Genomic DNA, 23,377 nt, shown 5'->3' on the forward strand with positions numbered 1-23,377 from the left:
GGGGAATAACTGACTAAAAAACGTTTTGTTAAAAAGTCAAGAGTTTGGAGAAGGGAAATAACTCAAAGTCCCTTTAAAATATTCGCAAAACTCTTTAAGTTTCTCTTCACTTCAATGGTTGAGTAATTTTCTGAAGAAAATTCTTAAATTCCCTTGTATAAAATATAAATTATAATAAAGTAAAATAATTACAGTCCTTTGCCAGTATACAGTTACATCAAGAAGTTACATCTTCAACCAATAAACGCTTGTGGATTCCTGATCATATCATAATTGCTTATAAATTACTAGGTTAAATTATTACCAAGAAAGTAGGACAGGTCTTAAGACCTTGAAGAATTTCACTAAAAACACATAGTAAAAATTAAATGTTCTACTTTAGTTAGTAGTACTGTACCAAGGTTAACTTCTTAAGTTTTGTAGATGTTGTATGATATTGTAAGATTTTAACATTAATATAAGATATAAAAAACTCTTGTATTATATTTTTACAACTTTTCTGTCAACCTAAAACTAGGTCAAAGTAAGAGGTTATAAAAAGGCTCAACTTAACAGGACCTTACTTTATACTAGTAAATGTGCTATGAAAGAAAAATGGCATTTTAGGTTTCCCATGTTTAGTTACCAAGTATACATATAATACACCCAGCCTTGACTGCTTTACTATAATAATTATTTTTAATGCTAAAGAAGAAAGCAAATTTCTAGAGAAATGAATCAGTAAAGCATTTTTTATTAACTTTTTTGACAAACCAACAGTAAAACATATGCTACCTAATAACTGTGTCCCTTCCCTTTATGTGTGAGTCTTAAGATAAATGTCATTCAGATTTTTATCTGGACAACAAATTCAAAGGCTCCTTAAGAAACAAGAAATGAAATACCATGGTCACTAATGTAACCCGACTAAATATAAAAGCTATATATATATAATGTGTGTGTGTGTATATATGTGTATCTATATACATAGATACACATATTAAAAAAATCAACGTTTTGATCAATGCAACTAATCTGAGGTTACAATAACTCACTACTTTAAATAGTATTTCAATCACATATAACAAATTAAGATACTGTTTAGGGGAAAACAGCCTCAGAAAGAAGTATTAAAAAAGGCATATTAATCCTTAACTTTAATCAAACTAAGTATCAACCTTTCCCCCAACCCATAAAGACTTCATGTCTCTAAATAGTTCCTGCATCATGAAAGGTAACTTGAAAAATTTAAATATATCTCAAGGCATTAGATGCTTATGCACTCTAGGGGAGTCCACCTTTTACTGCCCAGAGTTTCTTGTCATGGTGGCGTAACGTCATGAAAGTCTGGTTGCCAGATCTTTTAGTTTTTATTTGTAACCTTTCAGCAATTATATTAACTACATCTAAGTTATTTTTTAATGGTAGCAGAATGATATATATGCTTTATTAACGAAAACAGTACTTTTGTAACTTTTTCTAAGAATTCCATAAATACAAAAAAAAACAGAAAAGACTTGAGGGGTTTGGGAAATAAACCCCTTTTATTTTCATTTTAAATATATATAAGTTTAATTTATTCCCAAACTTTCTAAGTTCTTCCAGACTTTTGGCCTTCGTAGTATTTCCTAATTTTTCTTCTTGAGCTCTGCACTGCCTCAAAATCTTTCCAAACAAATCTAATTCTGTTACGTATATTTAATATAAATAAAGTACAATATATAATCAACATTGTATCACTAGAATTGTGAAGCTCTTCATGAATTACTTTAAAAAAAAACTCCAAAAGAATTGAGCTATTTTATTTAACATGTAATAGACAGTCATAAAGCAAGTCCATATATTTAGTTTTCTGATATCCTAACGCATTTTCACAAACTTTTTAAGTCTACAATTTTATATAGTTTTCCATCAGGGAGACAATTATATAATTTCTTTTTATATTTAACTAATTAAAGGTTTTAAGAGGGTTTACTCTATAATCAGTAACAATTTAGTCATAACACTATACAAACACATTTAAATATTCAGGAAAGAAGTTTTTAAGATTATTGCTTAGTGTTATAAAATGGTGAATTTTAACCAGATGGATACCTTTGTGTTCTTATTTATGTTTCCTATACTCTTACATCATACTGCTTGGCAAGTAATTTAAGTTTTGATGTAATTTAAAAATTCAAGTAGTTGTAAACAAATTCTAATTTGTTAAACTATTCATATATTCCCCTTTACTTACTACACTATCCCAGATTTAATCCTCCTTAAAAAAGTGATCATCCCACATAGAAAAAAACTGCAGAGCATCATCTCTTCCTTAAATATTTTCAAGTACTGTAAAAACACAAATCCATGAAAAAAACTGATTAAAATTAGACATTTCATCTTGCTTTACTAATTATGGAATAGAAAGATGTAAAAAACATGTTCCTTAATATTTCTCTGCTTAACAAAGAAATACAAAGAAATACTGTAATTATGGTTATGGGCTATTTTCCAGCCTCTTCAAGTACAGGACACAACTGTGGTTCCTACCATTAAGGAGAAATGAATAATCAATCTTAAATTATACAAAATAAAGATGAGAGGCACAAAAAGACAGACTCTAACTTTGGCTTTTAAGAACCTAACGTTAACCCTGAAATGCCAGATTCAGTAACACAACAACAAAAGATTACAGCAGCAAGCCACCACTTCACACAGTATTAAGAATTCTGAAATATGTAATAGCCTTCCTCCCATCTCCCACTCAATCTGTTGGGTCGTCTTTTTGTTTTTCCTGCTTTTTCGCTGCAGGCAGTTCAAGGCTTGCCCACTGCATCGGTTCAGCTTTTCTCATAGTGATCTCAATCTTTGTTGCGGTCATAGTTACATAACTTCGCTTTACATCAATCACCTGTAACATATCAAAGAGAATTACAAGAAACCTGGGTGGTTTTATTAACCTCAGAGGAAAACATCAGACTTGCTTATGCCAATAATCCCAAATCCAAGCTTCTAAAGGCCTCTTTTGTATATAGACTTAAACTTTTTGGGAGGATACACTATTAAGTTATATATCTATACTTTGCATCAATGTTTACTAAAGAACTGTCTTTTATTCTACAAATGATATCTTAAGTTATCGGAAAGAAATTCTTATAATAAATTGGTAATACTTACACCCCATAATTTCACATTTTGATCGAATTCCTTCTCTCCTTCAAATACAATGTGCACATTTAACTGAAAAAGATATACACAGGTTTATGGTACCAAACACTGATTATAAAAATAAGATGGACAAAAATAAATTAAGCTGTTTTAAGAAAGGGTCAATACTATATTGTTTGTTTCATATGAGAAAAGCCATTGACAAAAAAGAATAATTGGCTTCAAGTTTCATACTGGGAACTAAGAACTATGTTACTTGATAAATCTACTACACAATCTCCAGAATGTTTCAGTAACTCTGTTATGCAGAAATTTTCATTTAAAATAGTTTCATGGAAGTAATTTAAATTATTTTCATGTGGGAGTCATCATAAAATCTTACACCTAAATCAGCTGAGATATGAACAATACTTGAAAATACAGTAACAAATAATGATGTTGAGAAAAGAATTTTTACTCAAAATTATTAGGTGTACTTACCAATGTGCTATTTGCTTCTACTCGACTAAGTTCTGGAAGTGAATTTTTAGCATATACTGAAATGGTAACTTCACCTCCAGTCTGATGCCAGTCATGCCTACATGGAACAACTTTTTTCCCCTGTAATATAAGAGAAACTCTGTAAGTTTAAAAAGTGCTGCATAGGGGCTGGGCACGGTGGCTCATGCCTGTTAATCCCAGCACTTTGGGAAGCTGAGGTGGGTGGATCATGAGGTCAGGAGATTGAGACCATCCTGGCCAACATGGTGAAACCCCATCTCTACTAAAAATACAAAAAAATTAGCTGGGCATAGTGACACACGCCTGTAGTCCCAGCTACTCAGGAGGCTGAGGCAGGAGAATTGCTTGAATGCAGGAGGCGGAGATTGCAGTGAGCCGAGATCGCACCACTGCCCTACAGCCTGGGCAACAGTGCAAGACTCTGTCTAAAAAAAAAAAGTGCCACATAATTAATTTCTTAAAAAGAGGAATTCAATCCATCTAACTTAGAAAAAATTACCATGCACAACTAAGCACTTAATGTTTAAGGGCAAAAAACTTCTAAATTTTCCAAGTGGCTTAAACAACAAAATATATCATGATACAAAGATTCTTCAAAAATTGTATGATTTGAGAACACACTTATTCCTACACTTTGTTTTTTCTTTTAGGGCCATAGTATTAATACACATTTAAAAAGACAATTTAAGAACTTCTACTAAATTTAATCCAATTTTAACATTCTATAATCTAAGTACTGTCATCAAAACATTCTTTAAAGACTGAAATGAAAGACATTTGCTTAGTGGGATAAATCAGACAACACCTTAGCCTCGTGCACTAGAAAACTTACTTATTTTCTACAAATCAGAATCTAGGAACAAAACAAAAAACTGACCAGTTATTACTTTCTTCCCATTTTAATAAAGAACAAACAACTTCTGGATTTTCTGATTATGGAAATAATCCTACACACCAATAGTATACTGCCCTGTCAGTAATTTTATTTTTTTATTAGAGGCAAATCGTGATTTGTTATCTAAATGGGAACAATTTAGTTACATAATTCAAGAATTCTGAGACACTACTGTTGTAAGAGGCACTATTTTCGTTTTGATACAATTACATTAAATTTAAATTACATATATCACTCACAATTCTGCCCTTAGCTATTAGTTTAGATACTTAATACCTGAAAACTGCATGCATTAAAAAACGAGAAAAAATACATCATTTTATCTAGGATTATACTCTCAAACTTAACATAATAGAAAACAACATTTTATTTTTTCAAACTAAAATTTTCAAATTTCTGGACTATACAAAATATAGACAGATTCTCTCACTTTATTAAAAACATTTCTGATAGTTTTGTGGTAGATGAATTTTTATAACTTCAGGGGTATTTTTATAGTATCCAACCATGTGTTGTTAAGAAGCAGCAACTATAGAATATTCAAATATTGAAATCTCTAAATTAATTTGAAAATTTAATACATTATAAACTACATTAACAATAACTAACAGACAAAAACTTATTAAGCAATAAGTTGCCCATCCTCTTACAATTTAATGGGGTTTTGGGAAAGTGTTTGCATAGCCCCAAGTCTTTTCAAAAAGCTTTCCAGGGAAGTAGAACTGATGCTTCTTTTCTTCCTTTTGATAAATATCCCATTAGCAAGCAGAGGCATTCAAAAGAATTCCACTGAAACAAGACTGCTTATCCTCCTCTCTGGCCACTAGGTGAAGTGTCTGTGCATCTGTAAATGACTGAATGAAGTTTTAAGTGGCCAAAAGAATAATCAGAGGTCTAAATGTTTAACATCATCAAATTCATAGAAAAGTAATTTTTAAAAACAAAAAGTAAGAACAGGCCCTGGAGCTAATTTTATTAAATAAAAAAGACAAAAAATAATGCTTCAATTTTGTCAGGTGTAAGTATTTCATAAAACCCCACATGCTTGCATCAAAATAGACAATGGCTATTTTGCTCAAAAGGCAGTGGCTTGACTCAGATTCATTTTATTTTGTAGTCATATCAAAGCTTTATGGTGCAAAAAAAGAAAACTTTTTTTTTAATCTAAAGACAGAATAATTTCAAATCTTTAAAAAATGACTCAGATGAATATAAACCCAGTGTGTTACTTTTCAAGGGTTACTTACGGCATCCTTCTTAGTCCACATGTGTTTCCCTGTTGTACAGCCCTCCTGGGCTAAGAATGTATTAAAATCAGAAGTTTTTCTTCTACAACAGCTCCAGTATTTCATCCTTTAAATTACAGAAAAATTTCAGAAATAAAATCTCACAACCAATTAAATCTAGAAGTATTTTATGGATAAATCTGACTTTTTAAGAAGTCAGTAAGTGCAACTCAAGTATCTAAGTTACTGAACAGCTAAATATAAATGTAAAGTATCTATCAGGGAGACTATATTTTAAAACCAGGATGCTGTTTATTATAGTAATCTTGAAGCTCCTGAGTAGACACTTAACAAACTATAGAAAAGATCCCTGCAAGTATAGTCTTCCTGAATGAAGTCACTTAAAACCATCACATACTCCAAGTCAGCTTTTCAGTATGGCTCACACTCCAGTTTCCTCATGAAGCTACCAAAAACTTTTATGACCAAAGAATTATAACCTATTTCAATAAGTCAATATAAACAAATTAAAATTTAATGATTATACAACATACCTCAAAGTAGGTTATACCCACTATTATTTATTTGAGATAAACTGAAAAGAGGAAGACAAAACTCAAGGCAAAACTTCAGGTTTTGGATCCTGAAGAATGTGGAAACAGAGTGGAAGATTCTTACAATGGTGCATTTCTATAAACTAGAACATAATACAGGAGAGGTTCCTCTCAACTGAGGAATGTGGAAGAGTATGGGTCTTCTTGGGAAAATGGTATCTTAGTGCCCCACGACCCAAAATTCTAAATGCCCTGCAATGTGTAGGACAGTCCTTCAAACAAAAAATTTAGCCCAAATAGAGAGTTATCACTTTTAAACATAGGGTATAAAGAAAAACAGGGGGTTTATATCACAATGACCACTTAAGAACTGTTAACCTTGTTTCTGTTTTCTCATGTAGAAACATACAAACCCCTGTGATTTGTAGGTTATTGTGAAGATGTTAATGACAATGTAAGTAAAATGCCTGATAACACAGCGCATTAGCAAACGATGTTTAAAGACAGACCTGTTTAACTTTGTAAATTCTACCACAGAGTATTTTAGTAAGTCATGCATAAGTTACCCCTCATGGAAAATAGGTACTCCAGAATGATATACACAGACTTCTTCTAGACTCTCTAGACCCCGATACGTCTAAAAGAGAAACAGAGGAAAAAAAATTAGCTGCATATCTCACAGTTACATCTCATACATATTTGCAGTACTGATGACCTCTACGAACTTTGCAAAATACTTAAATGACAATTACCTACAAAATTCATAAATCCATCCCATGCCATTCTGTTAAAAAATGAAAAATGATTCCCTTTTGGACTTGGTTAAGTTTTAGGGCCCTGTGAGAAAGTCATATTAAGGTACTTTCAGCCTTCGGAGTATGAGATCCCATCCAATCATATTCAAGTACTTAAATTTAGAAAACAATGTTGAAGCCAACAGATTAATACTCTCAACAGAAATACAGTTACGGCATGACTTATGTGTACAATAAACTCCATGTAGGTATTAGCAAATAATATGAGAAATCTAATAAGCAATTCTGGAAGTCCTGAGTGATGGTGATTTCTTATCCCTATAAAGGGTAAAATGAGCTGCAGACCTATATATATATCCAGGGTTTGTCTGGAAGATCCGGGCCCCATTGCTGCTGTAGATGGAGGCTCTACAGATGAATTCACAAAAAATTATGTTAATAAAACATGGATGTAGCCAGTAGTATATTTTCTATTTTTGTATTTATAGCGACTACCTACAAACAGAAAATAAAATTCTGTGTTTATCTTTTATAAATCCAAAGTACAGTACTAGATGTGTATATCTCAAGATATTTCATAAAAACATAAAACTCAGTATGTTAGCATCTAAACTTAATGCTACTGCCCCCAAAGTCTATTCTTTTCCCCATATTATTTGATGGCACCAAACTCAGTTTCTCAAAGCAAAATCCTGTAGTTCTTCAGCTTCTCCTCTCCCTCTACCCATAGGTAATCTATAATGAAATCTCATCAATTTGATTTGAATATATCAATTTAATTTGTTAATCTTCCTCATAAGCTAGCAGATTTTAAGCAATCAGACTATACTAACAGGTTTCTACTAATTCATTACTTAGCCTTCAATTTCTGTTCTCTATTAATTATCAAATTACTATCACCCTCTTGTTTAAAGTTCTTTAATTACATCAGAGTCACACCTAATTATAAAATAAGCAGTTCCAGGTCATTCACATATTTAAATATGCCTATACATGAGAAAACACTCACAGCCCTGAAGTAAGCAACAATTTCTTAAATAAGACATAGAAAGCACTAGTCATAAAGAAAATGGACAAATTGGATTTCGTTAAAATTAAAAAGCCTGTGTTTATTAAAGTGATTAAGCGAGTGAAAAAGCACAGAATTTCTGACAAAAGACTCAAAGCTAAAACATTTAAAGAATTCCTACAGGCCGGGCGCGGTGGCTCAAGCCTGTAATCCCAGCACTTAGGGAGGCCAAGGCTGGTGGATCATGAGGTCAAGAGATCGAGACCATCCTGGTCAACATGGTGAAACCTCGTCTCTAATAATACAAAAAATTAGCTGGGCATGGTGGCGCGTGCCTGTAATCCCAAGTTAACCAGGAGGCTGAGGCAGGAGAATTGCCCGAACCCAGGAAGCGGAGGTTGCAGTCAGCCGAGATCACACCATTGCACTCCAGCCTGGGTAACGAGAGCGAAACTCCGTCTCAAAAAAAAAAAGAATTCCTACAAATTGGTAAGAAAGAGACATTAGAGGGATAGGTAAAAGATTCTGCACACTTCACAAAAAGATATAAAAATGGCTAATAAACATGTGAAAGCACTTATCATTAGGGAAGTACAAATCAAAACCATGATGAAAATACTACACACACACACTAGAATGGTTAAAATTTAAAAAAGCAGAACTGGCGTAACAAAATTTTAACGAACTGTAGGACAAGTTGAACCAGCCTCACATACTGCTGGTAGAAATGTAAAGAAATACAATCACTTTGGAAACTACGTGGAAGTATCTGTTAATGCTAAAGATCTACATGTGGGCATACCTAATCTAAAATTCCAAAATGCTCCAAAATCTGTAACTGTTTGACAGCCAACATGATGGTTAAAGGAAATGCTCATTGGAGCATTTCAGATTAGCGATGTTGAACTAACTGGTAAGTACAATGCACATATGCCAAAATTAAAAAAAAATCTCCAAAATACTAGAAATGGAAATGTGTACATGTGTCACAAGTCATTGACAAGAATGTTCATAACAGACCGGGTGCAGTGGCTCACACCTGTTATCCCAGAACTTTGGGAGGTGGGATTACCTGAGGTCAGGAGTTTGAGACCAGCCTGGCCAGCATGGTGAAACCCTGTCTCTAGTAAAAATACAAAAATTAGCCAGGCATGGTGGCGGGCGCCTGTAAACCCAGCTACTCAGGAGGCTGAGGCAGGAGAATCACTTGAACCTGGGAGGCAGAGGTCGCAGTGAGCCGAGATCATGCCATTACACTCCAGCCTGGGCAACAAGAGTGAAACTCTATTTCAAAAAGAATGTTCATAATAGCATTATTCATAACGATTTTTTAAAATTACAGGACAATATAAAGCAAAAATTATTTGTGGCACATATAAATAATGACATATCTAAAAGGAATAAAAAAACAAAACTACAGCTACATGCAACAAAGATTAATAAAGCAAGCATTATTATTCAAAAGAAGATGAACATGAGTACATATTCTATGATTACTTTTACATTAAATTCAGAAACAGAAAAAAACTAACCTATGTTGACAGGAAAACATTTGAGATAGTAATAAAATGTCTAAGGAGTGGTCTGCACTGATGTGTTTCACTTTGTGAAAATCCCTTGAGCTACAAACTTATATTTGTATATCCTTTAACAAACTTCAATGTTATATTTCAATAAAAATATTCAAAATTTCTCCAATTACAATGGCCTCCACAATCTAACATACAATCTAAGTTCCCTGTACTACTAAACCCTTTAGGATCTGGCCAGGCCTACTTATCTGTGTTCATCTCAACTCCACAGCAGCAAATTTGTATCATCACATAATTTTCTCTATACTTCTGCTATTATTTATGCTTGAAATACCCTTTTTCTGTTTTCCCTGTCATTCACTTTTCAAAACTCATCTGATGCCTTCTCCTTGATCTTCATTATCCCACCATTTGTACAGCCTTCCCCACTCCAGTAATTACTCATTCCCTTTTATCTACTTCTTCTACCTCATATACATGTAAATACAATTAGATCTCCATTCCTTAAATGATTTAAAACTTAACATGAGGAACAAGCGCAAACCTGCCCCCACCCCATTTTCACCTTGTTGGCTGATGATGTCACCAATTACCCAGATGCTTGAGTTCCCTTCTATCCAGTCCATTAGCAAATCCGGCTAACACAGACAGAAGCTCCTTTGCTTGCAATGTGGTTATATCCTGATGATACCACTGTTAACCATGTTAAGTTGGGAACCATCTGTACACTGTACTTCCAAAATGTATCATTCATTCTACAAGCACTATTCTAAGCATTCAAGATGCAACAAAGAACAACAACAAAAATCCCTATCCTCACAACTTTTACATCAGCAGGGGGAATTAGATTGTATAGCTCATAAGCAAAACAAACATGCCAAATAAGTAATATAAAGTGATTAAGAGCAATGGAGAAAAAAGGAGAGGGAGAAGAAACATTGGAGGATATGCAAATTTTACATCAAGTAGGAGAGGCAGGGAAAGGCCTTATTGATATGTTTGACTGCATCCCATATTTAATCACTTCTCAACACAACTACTCTCCAATCCCACTGCCTGGTCCTCCATAACAGCATCCTAGCTGGTTTCTCTTCTTCCAATTCCACTCCTGTTCCATCACCATGTATTTACCATTCACCATCCACAGAATCTTTTTAAAACCCTTCCCTAAAGCAAGTGATAGCTTCTCATAATACTTAGAATAAAGCCAAAATACCTCATCATGGCTTCTAAGAACCTCCATAATCTTGTCTACCTCCCCTAACTGCTATCCTTGCCCAAGCTCTACAGACCTTGTTATTTCTTGAATAGCCAAGTTCTAAAGCCTCTGCTCAAGCTTCTCCATCCAAAACACTCTTCCCCCAGGTTTACATAGTCCATCCAGTACAACATGAAGATTTCTGATTTAGTGTTACCATGTCAAAAAGGACTTTGCCGATAATCTTAGGAAACAGCTCCCAAGCCCTCCTCCGTAGGTTCTATTTTATTCCAATCATCTTGATTTGTGATATCTAATTACTTATTTGTTGCTCTTCTCCCCATTCTAGAATATCAGCTCTGTAAGGACAGAGATTTTTGCTTTAATTGATACTATGTCTCCAGCCCGTAAAATGTCTGGCACATAATAAGTACTTAGTAAATGTTAATAAGTAAATTGGAATTACTTATTTCCATTATTCTATTGGACATGATGCTACTCAGACTGAGTCTCTTATCCATACTGTAGCCCTAGTCTCCAGCATCATGTCCAATATATAATCACATGCAAGTATTTGTTGAATTGAGTCAGTGAACTGCACTTTCCTCAAAATTAAAATTTTACTTCATAGCACATCACAAATTTTTTAATATATACCTTTGAACACCCTCCATTCTTACATGAGGTCCCAATCTTAATTTCATCATTGTCTTCTTCTGAAACAAAGAAAGAAAATCAAATTAAAAAGTTAAAATAGAACTTTGCTGGAGCATCATTCTTAAAAAGTAGGTTCTTCCAGAAAACAATACTTTTAAAAAAACAACTGTGACCAGGTTTTGCCTATATCTTCAAAATGATATATGACACATTTCTTCTTTTTTTTTTTTTTTTTGAGGACATGATGTCTTCAACAATGCAGTTTTGTTCCATAACAAAATGTTATATCCAATATCTTAACTTTGTAAAAGAAATCATGAAAGGGTGTTTCCCTCCCATGGTACCAGGTGTAAGGTTAGAGAATACTGAATGTGCAAGAAAATATTTTAAATTATCAAAGACACTTAGCTCATTCTTTAAAAAGTAATGAACCATAAAAGAAAAAAAAATTACCATGGGTTCTCATTTTCAATAAAGACATATGGAATTAACCTATTAGTTCTGGAGTATTTGTAGCATATTGTACCTGACATTTATAAGAAAATACATTTTTTAACTACAATGTGCTACTTTTCCCTATTTATATTCAGTAAACTGCTGCTCTCACTTTTAAATAACTGCTTAACTGTACCAGAAAACAAATTACAATAAAACAAAATAAAATCTTACCTTTCTTATCTTCTTCATTCCCTGATGACAGTTTAAGTTTATCAAGTGCTTGTTTTAGGGAGGCAGATATTTTTAATTCCAAATTTGTCATTGGCTCATCTGGGCTGAAGAATTTTGAAACCTTATTACCATTATTAATATACCAAAATATTTATTTGTGCTCCAAATTAATAACTTTAAAAGCTTTTTGAGAAACCAAATGCTTTGTGAATCAAATGATTCCCATTAAAAAGTTTAAAATATTTTACAAATAATTGTTACAATGTATCTACATTCTGTCTGAACAGAAAAGCTCTTTATATTAGAATAGTTAAGTCTCAAATAATCACACTGTTGCCAGCATATTTATTAATCAGTTGCACTAATGAGAAGGGAATAAAGACTAAGAATCCAAGTTTTTCAAGATGACTAATGCTGAGGAAAGGAACATAAAGTAGTTTTACATCCCATGCCCAAGCTAAATGCCGAGCACATAATAAACAGGAAATATAAGTAAGTTCTAAGCGAATCTGTACTCACTTCTACCAGTGGAGATAATTCATGTGGACAATGGCATATGCATCTATGAATCAGCTATAATCGTATTGCAAGGCAAGTTCAGTAGGGTTAAAAAAATATCTTCTAACATTTCATAATGGCTAAGTATTGTATACACAATTTAAGTCCATTCAATAAATAAGTATTAAGCATACGAATAAACAAAGCAATAAAAATAGAAATTGTAGGCTATTCATCCTATATCCACAATGAAAAAACTGACGAGGCATTTTAAAAGTACACAGGCAAGGCATGGTCCCTTATGCCCACAATCCCAGTATTTTGGGAGGTTGAGGCAGGAGGACTGCTTGAAGGCTGTGCAACATAATAGAACCCTATCTCCACAAAACAAAAAGTATTAGTCACTGATATGGTTTCCCTGTGTTCCACCCCAATCCTCATCCTAAATTCTTGCTCCCATAATCCCCACATGTTGTGGGGAGGGACCTGGTGGGAGGTAACTGAATCATGGGGGTAGCTTTTTCCCATGCTGTTCTCATGATGGTCCATAAGTCTCAGAAAATCTGATGGTTTTTTCTTGCCTGCCACCCTGTAAGATATTCCTTTGTTCCGCCTTTGCCTTCTGCCATGATTCTGAGGCCTCCCCAGCCATATGGCACTAGGAATCCATTAAACCTCTTTGTCTTTATCAATTACTCAGTCTCGCATGTTTCCTCAAAGCAGTGTGAAAATGGACTAACACAGTCATAGTAGGATACACCTACAGTCTGGGAGGCTTAGGCGGAAGGATGGTTTGAGCCCAAGAGTTCAAGACTGCAGTGAGCTATAGCCACTTTATTAAAGCCTGGGTAAGAAAGAGACTTTGTCTCTTAAAAAAGAAAAAGTATGTAAAAACCTATATCCTCATAATTTTTATAATACCACCAAATGAATTTAGGATAAAATATTTAATTTTTCTCCTAAGAGTGAATCTCAAGATCCTTCTGCCTCAGCCTGAGCAGCTGCAACTACATGAGCACACCACCAAACCCAGCTAATTTTTCTTTTCTTTTCTTTTTTTTTTTTTGGAGAGAGGCTCTCGTTCAGGTTGTTCTTAAACTCCTGGGCTCAAAGGATCCTCCCTCCTCAGCTTCCCAAAGTGCTGGATTATGGGCTTGAGCCATAGTGCCTGGCCTCTCACTGCACTTTAAGTAAAATAATAGCCCATTAAAGAAAAAATTAACTCATAGTATCATAGTAAAGACACTATTATATTACTAGATTAAGAATGAGTCATGACAGAAGTTTTGTCTTTTCCCAATTATTTTTCTGCTAAATTGGCCAACATGGCATTCAATAGTCTCTTCTGACTATGAATAAGATGGAGAGAGAATAAACTCATCCTGAGTAGTTTACTTAGCAGTAATCTTCAGAGTGCTAATGAACAAATTAATGTCTAAAGTCTCTTAGGGTTCTTATCTTGGTTCTATATTATTCAATACTCTACGAATTTAAGTAGGATCAATAGACAATAAGGGGAAAAGCATGAGTTCATACCACGAATAAAAATTTCAATAGGTGCCTATTTGCAGCCCCCTCAAAAAATCACCTGTTTTTTTTAAGTTCTGTAGTTTGATTCTAAAGCAATTGTAGCACAAGTGTAGCATGAAGAAGACCTGGTTCAACACAGGTACTCAATATACATGTGTGGGAATAGAGAGTCTGGTTATCAGAAGGCAAGTATGAAGAATCTGTACAATTCTATTGTACAATGAGCAAAAGTTGTTTTAAGACTACTTTCACAAATATGCCATCCAAATCAAATGCATTAAAAATTCACCAGTGGTAATGAGAAGAACAGCAATTTTCAGGCATCTGAAAGTAAAGATGCGTTATTAGGCCTCTGCATTCTGTTCCACTTCAAACTCATTCCATGACAAGGAAAACTGCTTCAAAGAATTTCACCATGCCACAGTGAAAAAGATGTACTCCAAGGCACAAGAAAAATGCGTGACTCCCCCACCCTGATGATACATGTCTCTGTAATTATGACAGCACAATATGCGAATCTGCTATGAAGCTGTATTGTGCACGTGCTCTCAAGTTGAAGAGAAATAAAAATTTAAGGCAGATTTAAGGGAGAAGCCAAATGATTCAATGCCTGATGGCCTACATAGTAGCTACAAATGGTATCATGCTAAATCACAAAGTACCATGAACAAATACTATTATTCAAGTGTGACAAAAATAGGTAACTGTATAAAATATACCTTGGCCTCTTTATAGCTTCTACTGGCTTAGGGGCTTGAATGATGTGTTCCCGAAATTTCGGTTTCAATTCAGATAGTTCCTTCTTCTCAGTAGTCTTGACTTCAGGTTTGACTGGCTCAGGTGGCTTCTCACTATTATGTCTACCTTTTGTACAGCCCTGTTAGTGAAAGATATTAAGAGCTATCTATTTTACACGTGATGACAGAGACACTATCTTTTCAGTTCTTTATTGATAAATTCTATTTCACATTTTCTCCAGTTTCATTATACTGATTTTAAGAAATTAAAAACAGAATACCAAATGTCCTGTATGAATGAAGGCTTTTTAAAAAGCCTTTGAATTACACTTCATAAACATCTACTTATTCTATTATATAGCATAAACTTCTTGTTTACATTAGAATAATTCTGGAGAACCTCACAAAGAACCGTAAAAACTAGTTATACAGAAATATCTGTTACTCAAAAAGTCCTCAATGTGAGACTCAGTTCTCAACCTAGTTATTACTTATATGACCTTAAGCAAGATCATCTTTTTAAACCTCCATTTCCTCATTTGTAAAATGGAGGCAATGTCACATAAGATATTTTCTGAGAGGGTTGAATAATAAAATGCCTGGCACATTTGGCAGGTGATAACCTTCAACAAATGTTAGCTACTTTTCTACTACGTTCTATTGAATGATCATATACACTTTTAACACCTCTGAAATGGTACAATCAATAGCTTATCAGTTTGTTAGCAGCTTTCGTTTTCTTTCTTAGTGGTATACAAAATGATGTATTTCAATAGCATCTTATATTAGATAAAACTTTATCATTCCTAACTGAAAAGGCTTTAACTTGTTGCTTATCACTTTTTCCTTCTTGATGTTCTTTCAATATAACAGAAAGAACAAATCTAAAATCACAAGCGAGGAACTAATACCTTAAAATGTTAACTTCCAAAACAGATTCTTTATTTCAGAAGCTGTGGAAGGGAGATGAGCTGCTTTTTAAAAGGTGTTATCTGCAAGCTGATGAAGACCAATCAATCAATATCAGAAATCAGACTCCTCAAATCTGAAGCTTTCTATAATGTGTACTTTTAGGGAGATAATCTAGAAAAAAAAAAATTAGTACTTACAACAATACTTAAGAAATCAGAAAAATCAGTTGTTCTTCTCTTACAGCACGACCAACCCTATGAAAAATATGAGAAAGGCACTAAAAACTCTATTTGCATGGGAACCATGACCCACTAACACATTCTACTTGCACTGATCTACTTGTATCCTGCAGTAACTTGCATGTAAACAGAGTGTAAAATTTTGGTGTTGTATATAATTCACTTAATCAAGTGAAATGAACTTTAGTCTTTGATTTTTAAAAAGCCAATTAACCAATGTTTAAGTGATTTGTGCTGTGGCCTATCATCAAAGGAAGCACGTTTATAAAACAAAAACTGCTTCTGTTTTCAACAATCATGTCTGGCTTTTTAGAAGAAAAACACTGTATAATTCCTAAAATTATAACATATTTAAGGAATATTCAAAGTAAGTATAGGTATTTTACTTTTGAATCTGTTACATTAAAGATAATAACTATAATTTAGTTTTTAAACAAAATCCATTTTAGTTTCACAATAAGCATTCTATTTTCAGAACAACACATTAACACAGCAACCAAAGCACTATTAAGTCTCTGACGGTGAAGTGATCTTTTCAGTGAGAAGGATAAAGGCACAGAAATTGTATTACTATTAGTAATTTCTGAACAAACTATCAAGTGGCTCACCAAAAAATGGCTTTAATAATTACCATCTCTTAATTCCAATGTATTATAGAGAAAAGAGAAACAAAAATGCAAAATCTCAAAACTTGGAACTTCAGATTAAGATTTGCGCCTTAATGCAGATTAAGAAGCAACTTTGCACATATCCACCTGGACCTCTCTGATTTTCCAATAGACTGCATAAAAATTTGGCAGTATTTTTTTCCACAATATGCACTTGTAGGTTCCTTTTCTTTAAAGGAAATTTCAAATATCCTGTAATTCAAATTTTCCTTTATTTTCAAATTTAGTTCTCTTTTACTGTGAATTGAGATGTAGGTCAATTACTACATTAAATACAGGGTTTAAACAGCATCAATAATACAGTCAACAGAAAAGTTATTCTACAGAGAAAAAGTTTTACTGTCTTAATCATGTACTGAATTATGTCAGATACTATGATACATAGATGTAAAACATGACATAGGTAGGCCAGCTGTTCCCAAATGCCAATCTGGATTCTATGCTAGTCCTCAGTACAATGAGAAAAGGAAAGATAAATTTAAGTTATGTGATATAAGGTTGCTAGCTGTCTTTTTTCAGCAAAACTGCCCTTTCTATGAATATGTCCCTTCTAATATTAAAATAGTCTTTCTTTTGTCAATGCAATGTTTAACTTCTTACTTGGTCAAATAGAAAACTAGTCTCCCTATATTGACGTATATATACATTTTATCTGAAATCTTCTGGGCTGTGAAATCCAATAATCTTGGAAAGTCTAGGACTTTAAGATATGGTTATAAAATAGAGACAATAATAAACACTGCAACTGCAGAAGAGAAGCAAAAATACTTCAAAGTGAAATCATTAAGACTTGAAATGATTAACAGTGCGGGTGAGAGAAAAAAAGAGCAATGGCACCACAGCACCACAGTTTCCACCACCACAAAGATCTGTAAAACTAACAATATGTAAGGAGGAGTAAGGTCTCAACTTGCCCTACTGAATGCCTGCTCTGTTTTCCTCATTCAGAACTAACCAGACTAATACATCTTTGGTTAGGTTTGGTGGCATAACAGTGAAGCCAAAAGAGTCTAACTACTCTCTGGAAGGTATAACTAGACACTTGAAGGGCACTAGCAATATTTAAACAAGTTAATACTACTTATGTTCCTGAGAACCAAAGTAACAGTACCTAAAAGCGTGGCAGCTCCACTATAGCATTTTCTTTTGAGATATACAAAGGAAACTCTTTATCATATTATCATGAATTTTAAAAAGATGACCAGCAAAAATCTAGTCAAGCAACATTCGACTAATTCTCCAGAACATCAAAGAAGTATAGCTGGAAAATAGGTAACATTTCTTTTAAGGAAAAAAACACTCTAAACTTACGTGTTTGTCCTGAGACTGGCATATCTTTTCTGAACTTCAGAGCTGTTATAGTCAGCAGTGACAGACTGAGATTCAATACAACCACTCTATTTTTCCAAAATATTACAAAAGGGAAGAAAGAGGTGTTGAAAACGAGAATTAAGGTCAGGCATGGTGGTTCACACCTGTAATCCCGGCACTTTGGGAGGCTGAGGCAGGTGGATCATTTGAGGTCAGGAGTTCAAGACGAGCCTGGCCAACATGGTGAAACCCCATCTCTACTGAAAATACAAAAGTTAGCTAGACGTGGTGGTGGACTCCTGTAATCCCAGCTCCTCGGGAGGCTGAGGCAGAATCACTTGAACCTGGGAGGCGGAGGTTGCAGGGAGCCAAGACTGCACCACTGCACTCCAACCCGGGCGACATAGTGAGACTCCATCTCAAAAAAAAAAAAAAAAAATTAAAATATAAATAATACAATTTTATTACTGGAAAAGACCTTAAGATCACCATCTACTGTCTTCTTTGCCTTTAGTGGAGTATACGCTTAAAGCACCTCCCCAAAGGTCATTAAGAACAAAGTCACTAGCTGAGAAAAAAGATTTAGTATTACATCTCTCAATTTACCACACAGATATGAAGGAAATGAAAATATAGTTCCTACCTTTAAGGCATCATGAAAGACTGGAACACCTGGGTGGTATGTGCAAGCCTCTGGAGAAAACAGAGAAGAAAAAAAGTACCACTCATTATAATGAAGAAAAACGTATACATGATTATCTCCTGAAGGTGTTCATCTTTAATCCTTTTCCAAACACAGGTATGTTAAAAAGGTACAAATGACTGAGTTTGATGTGCAGCACGAAGTGCAATGTATTAAAAATTCTCATTCAAGAGTATGATGGCTATGGATAAAAACAATACAGAATTGTTTAACAATTATATTTTATATTCCTCTAATCTTGGTAGTAAAATTTGCTTAGTAACAAAACTTGAAACCCCCAAATTTTGACCTTCATTTTTCAAATCTGCTTTTACAGATGTACTATCAAACTCTAAGTATTCTTGCATGCATTAATCCATAAAGGTTTCACAAGAGATTCTCTAAAAGATATTTTGTAAGAACAGGCTTAGCCTTTTAAATATTGTAAAATTTTTTCAGAGTATCTAATTGCTAATTTAACTTTCCTAGACAGCAGTTAATTCCTAGGTAAAAACCTCACTAAAAAGACGTCTAGGCTGGCGCCCAGTGGCTCATGCCTGTAATCCCAGCACTTTGGGAGGCTGAGGTGGGCGGATCACCTGAGGTCAGGAGATAGAGATCAGCCTGGCCTACAAGGTGAAACCCCATCTCTACTAAACATACAAAAATTAGTGAGGTGTGGTAGTGAATGCCTGTAGTCCCAGTTATTTGGGAGGCTGAGGCAGGAGAATAGCTTGAACCTGGGAGGCCGAGGTTGCAGTCAGCTGAGATCACGCCACTGCACTCCAGCCCGAGCAACAGAGCAAGCTGCTGTCCCCACATTCCAAAAAAAAGGTCTAAAGTTCTACAGTCTATTTTCAGGATTCTCACTGGGTGTTATTCTAGACTTCCCTCCCCATTACACCATCAATCTTTACTTAATTCTTTTATATAAATGGGTTTATTATAACTTGCAAGATGGAGTATTTTTTTTTTTAATTAAAATCAGGTAACAGCTTCATGCCTCTGCAGTCTGCTTATAAAACATCTTTCAACCTTTCAAGTCTATTGAGCTTTCGATGCTCTACAATGCTGTCCAACATGCCACCTAGAATGACTCTGCATGTAGCCCAACACAAAATTGTAAACTTTCTTATTTTTATTTTTTTTTTTGAGACAGAGTTTCACTCTTGTTACCCAGGCTGGAGTGCAATGGCGCGATCTCGGCTCACCGCAACCTCCGCCTCCTGGGTTCGGGCAATTCTCCTGCCTCAGCCTCCTGATGTAAACTTTCTTAAAACATTATAAAAAATATATTTTTAAGCTCATTAGCTATCACTAGTGTTAGTATACTTCACGTGTGGCCCAATTCTTCTTCCAGTGTGGCCCAGGGAAGCCAAGATTGGACACCCCTGCTCTACCACCTGATTCCTGGTGTTGCCTCAAAATAAGTAATTCCTGGTGCTCACAGGTGTCTCCCTACCCTGTATTACTAGCCAGTATTGCTTCCTTAGTAACCATGTGCTGCGCAGATACTAGCTACTGTAGAAACAAATTGTTAGGTAACTTCCTGATACAGTAAGTAAACCCATGGATCAGAAAGATGCTACTAATAAAGGGTAGTTGTGGAATTAAGGGCTGAAAAAGGAGATTGGAAGTAGAAATGGATATGCAGAAGGCCATGAAGTTGAGAGGGGAATGGAAATAGAGAATAGATACAGTATTTTCAAATACCAAATTTAAGGTAGTCAGAGACATAAAATGTACAATGTTTAACACAGTCAGAGGCATAAAATGTCACAATACTAGTCAATTTTGGCAGCATGGGAGCAGGAATGAGTCAGATCCAAACCATACAACTAGTAAGAACACAATTAGAAAACCAGTGCTTTCAAAAACGAGAAGTAATAAGCAGCTGGACATTCTTTATCCTTTATCAGTTTTAAGAGTTTTGATAAAATTAATATTTTGTGGGTAAGAAGCCACAACACAGTAGTAGTTATTAACTATCCAGGGCTTCTAACATTGGGTCTGACCCTGGCTAAATTCCTCACTGCTGCTTGCTACTAGTTCCTTCAGTTTTCCTCATATACGTGGATTAAATAAAATACTGTTTGTGAAGCTGTGTTTATTCTAGAATAAGTGTTTACATATGCAAGTTGCCAACTGTGTCTCCCTCAAACACCCTTTAACTTGTGTTACAAGTTAAAACGTTCTATCAGCTTAAAAGGGAGTCTAATTTCTGTCTATAAGGGGAAAAAAATCATGAGACTCTAAGTCAAGAAGCATGGTAATTATGCCATAGCACCAAGAAAAAAAGCATTTAGGGTAGATTTCAAAAGATATTTAAGATGGCAGATCCAGCATCTGGCATCATGCAAAATGGAACTTGCTTGTGTATTTACTTGTTTAACTTATTTCTGTCAACTGTACGTCAAACCTCTTCCCATAAAACCAGCCAACCTTACTATTTAGTTCTTGTCTCCTACTCCGTATCTCCATTTTCTTCTCCTTCCATTCACTTAACCAACTTACTTGAAAAATGTATTCTAAGTCTCTAAAAAAAGCCCTCATTTCGCTTAAGTAAATATACTTTTAGCGATCTTATTGAAGTTTCAGCGATCTTACTGGAATTTCTCTGCTGTATCGGGTACTGCTGACAACCCAATTCTTGAGAATGTTTATTCTTTGTTTCTCCTGGTCATTTTCTCTTTCCTAGGCACTGCACCAAATCACACAAGGATACAGACTTCCAACAAATGGCTATCTCCCCTGAGCTTTATTGTCTCATACAGCAAAACATCAGCCTTTCCCCTATATTCGATATTAAAGTAGAATATCTGCAGACATAAATGCAATTATTTTTTTACGTAGGCTACCAAAATCAAAGGGCTTTCAAATCATTTCTCAAGTTTGTCATCCACTGAAATCACAACTTTTCTCTTGAGTAGCACCGTATCTGCATCATAAAAATGTCAGTGTCCGTAACTTAAGTATTGCATAGGTTGGATTTACCTTTTCCTTAAAACCCTGTATCAATGGTCTTATTTTTAATAACGCCATCAATTTACCTGTGTGCCAAAGTATTTCAAACATCTCAGAGGTGAAGAGTTTAAAAGGCATCAGTTTTCATCTCCCCCAAATTGATGAAGGATGTTATTAATACTACCTCACTGAACTGAGCTTCTCAATCAAATGGATCTAATTAATACCGCATGCTTCCCACGGTTGTTATGAAGATTAAATAAGATGATAAAGCGATACTGTCTAACATGCGGAAGACATAAACTAAATGCTAGTTCAATCTGAAAACGTGCTGTCACTTCCCACAATACGCAAGGAATCATCTCACTTCTTCGTCAATCAAAATCTCAATTCATTGATCATTTCCCGTCCTTCACCTAGTAGTCACTTTCGCTTTGGATCCTTAACTCGACATCTAGATGCTGTAGTGGACATTCGATCATTTTATACCGGAGTCAGCAATGATATTAAAACGTGGAGACCACAACAAGAATACCCAACAAAGGCCGCCAGTAAGACAAAGATAATTAACGTACCACGAGGATGCACCTATCACAACAGTGTAAAGATACAGAGTTATGTCCCTCACCTAGAACACTTGCAAGAGGTTTGTAACAGCGGATCGACTGAACACAAACTTCTACGAGGCAGGGCTTACACCCTGGGACAAGTCCCGACCCCCGCCTCCCTCTCGCGCAGGCAATCGCAGCCAACACTATTTGTGGAACTAACTGCAAAGCAAGCTCACCAGTACCTCGTTAACTTTTGCTTCCCCAGAGACTAGGGGGCCCGAGGAGAAAGGTGTTTGTTCTAAATTCCAGGCGACTTAAAAGGAGCGCGGGGACGACGGGGGAAACACGTGGATCCAGGGGAGCGTCCCTCTCGCGCCGGGGCCGGGCCATAGCCAAGCGAACGCGGCGCACCAGGCGGGGGGCCGGCGGGCTGTGCGCGCAGCCCAGGGAGGCCCAGCAGGGGCCTGGACCTGGGGCCGCGCGAGGACGGCTGCGGGAGGTCCGCGGACACCCTGCGGCCCAATGGGCCTCCCCCGCCGATGAGGTGGAGAGGGGTGGGAGGGCCGGCGGCGCGTTCCTCTTACCGTCGGAATTGGTCTCAGGATCAAAGCGCTGACCGCAGCCCCGGTTGTAGCACAGCAAGGACATTTTCTGTTCCCACCGTCACAGGCAAGGCCCAAACACCGGGAACGGCAAGAGGATGCCGTGGCCACTCCCGTGTCCCTAGCACCGGTCTGACGACCGAGGCGGCTGCCGGCTTCCGGAAACGATCCGTTGCGTTTCAGGAACCTTCGCGAATTTTCCGGTCGCGCAGGCGCAGCGGAGAAGGAAAGCGGCGGAGGAAGCGGCAGGAGGCCGGCACTAGCCCCGGCCACCATAGGTCGGACTGCTGCATCTGGTAGCAGCTGGGGGTCGGAGGTGGAACCCAGACAACAGCGGAAGAGAAATGTACTGGGCAGAAACTGAAGGCGTCCAAGAGACTGACAGCTGTCTCCTGACTTCCCCAGTCCTCACTGGCAATGGGCATCTCCTCTCATCCTCTGCGGCCCGGCATCCTTCTTCCTTGCCTTGAGGCTGCGCCTTTGACAGCCCGGTGGGTATCTTCTGACCCCTTAGCTGTGCACAATAAGTGTGCAATCGTACAGTGTTTCCAAATCCTC

General features: G+C 35.9%; 1 protein-coding gene across 2 annotated transcripts; it reads right to left on the reverse strand.

Moving 5' to 3' along the window:
- Positions 1 to 713: 713 nt before the first annotated feature.
- On the reverse strand, positions 714 to 22,992 carry CHORDC1 (cysteine and histidine rich domain containing 1). Of its 2 annotated transcripts, none has more exons than XM_012444820.3 (11): positions 22,802 to 22,992; positions 18,664 to 18,713; positions 16,000 to 16,056; positions 14,873 to 15,030; positions 12,126 to 12,229; positions 11,457 to 11,512; positions 6,872 to 6,942; positions 5,773 to 5,878; positions 3,610 to 3,729; positions 3,139 to 3,201; positions 714 to 2,872 (listed from the first exon to the last, which is right to left on the reverse strand). In XM_012444820.3, the coding sequence occupies exons 1-11, from the start codon at positions 22,863 to 22,865 to the stop codon at positions 2,726 to 2,728; spliced, it is 996 nt and encodes a 331-aa protein (XP_012300243.2). In that variant the 5' UTR covers positions 22,866 to 22,992; the 3' UTR covers positions 714 to 2,725. The 2 variants fall into 2 exon arrangements, with proteins under 2 accessions (XP_012300243.2, XP_012300242.2); XM_012444819.3 differs by having other exon boundaries at positions 11,457 to 11,515; positions 22,802 to 22,991.
- Positions 22,993 to 23,377: the final 385 nt, after the last annotated feature.

Source organism: Aotus nancymaae, unplaced genomic scaffold, assembly GCF_030222135.1.
Source record: "Aotus nancymaae isolate 86718 unplaced genomic scaffold, 86718_ANA_hifiasm-v0.15.2.pri h1tg000059l, whole genome shotgun sequence".
NCBI lineage: Eukaryota > Metazoa > Chordata > Mammalia > Primates > Aotidae > Aotus > Aotus nancymaae.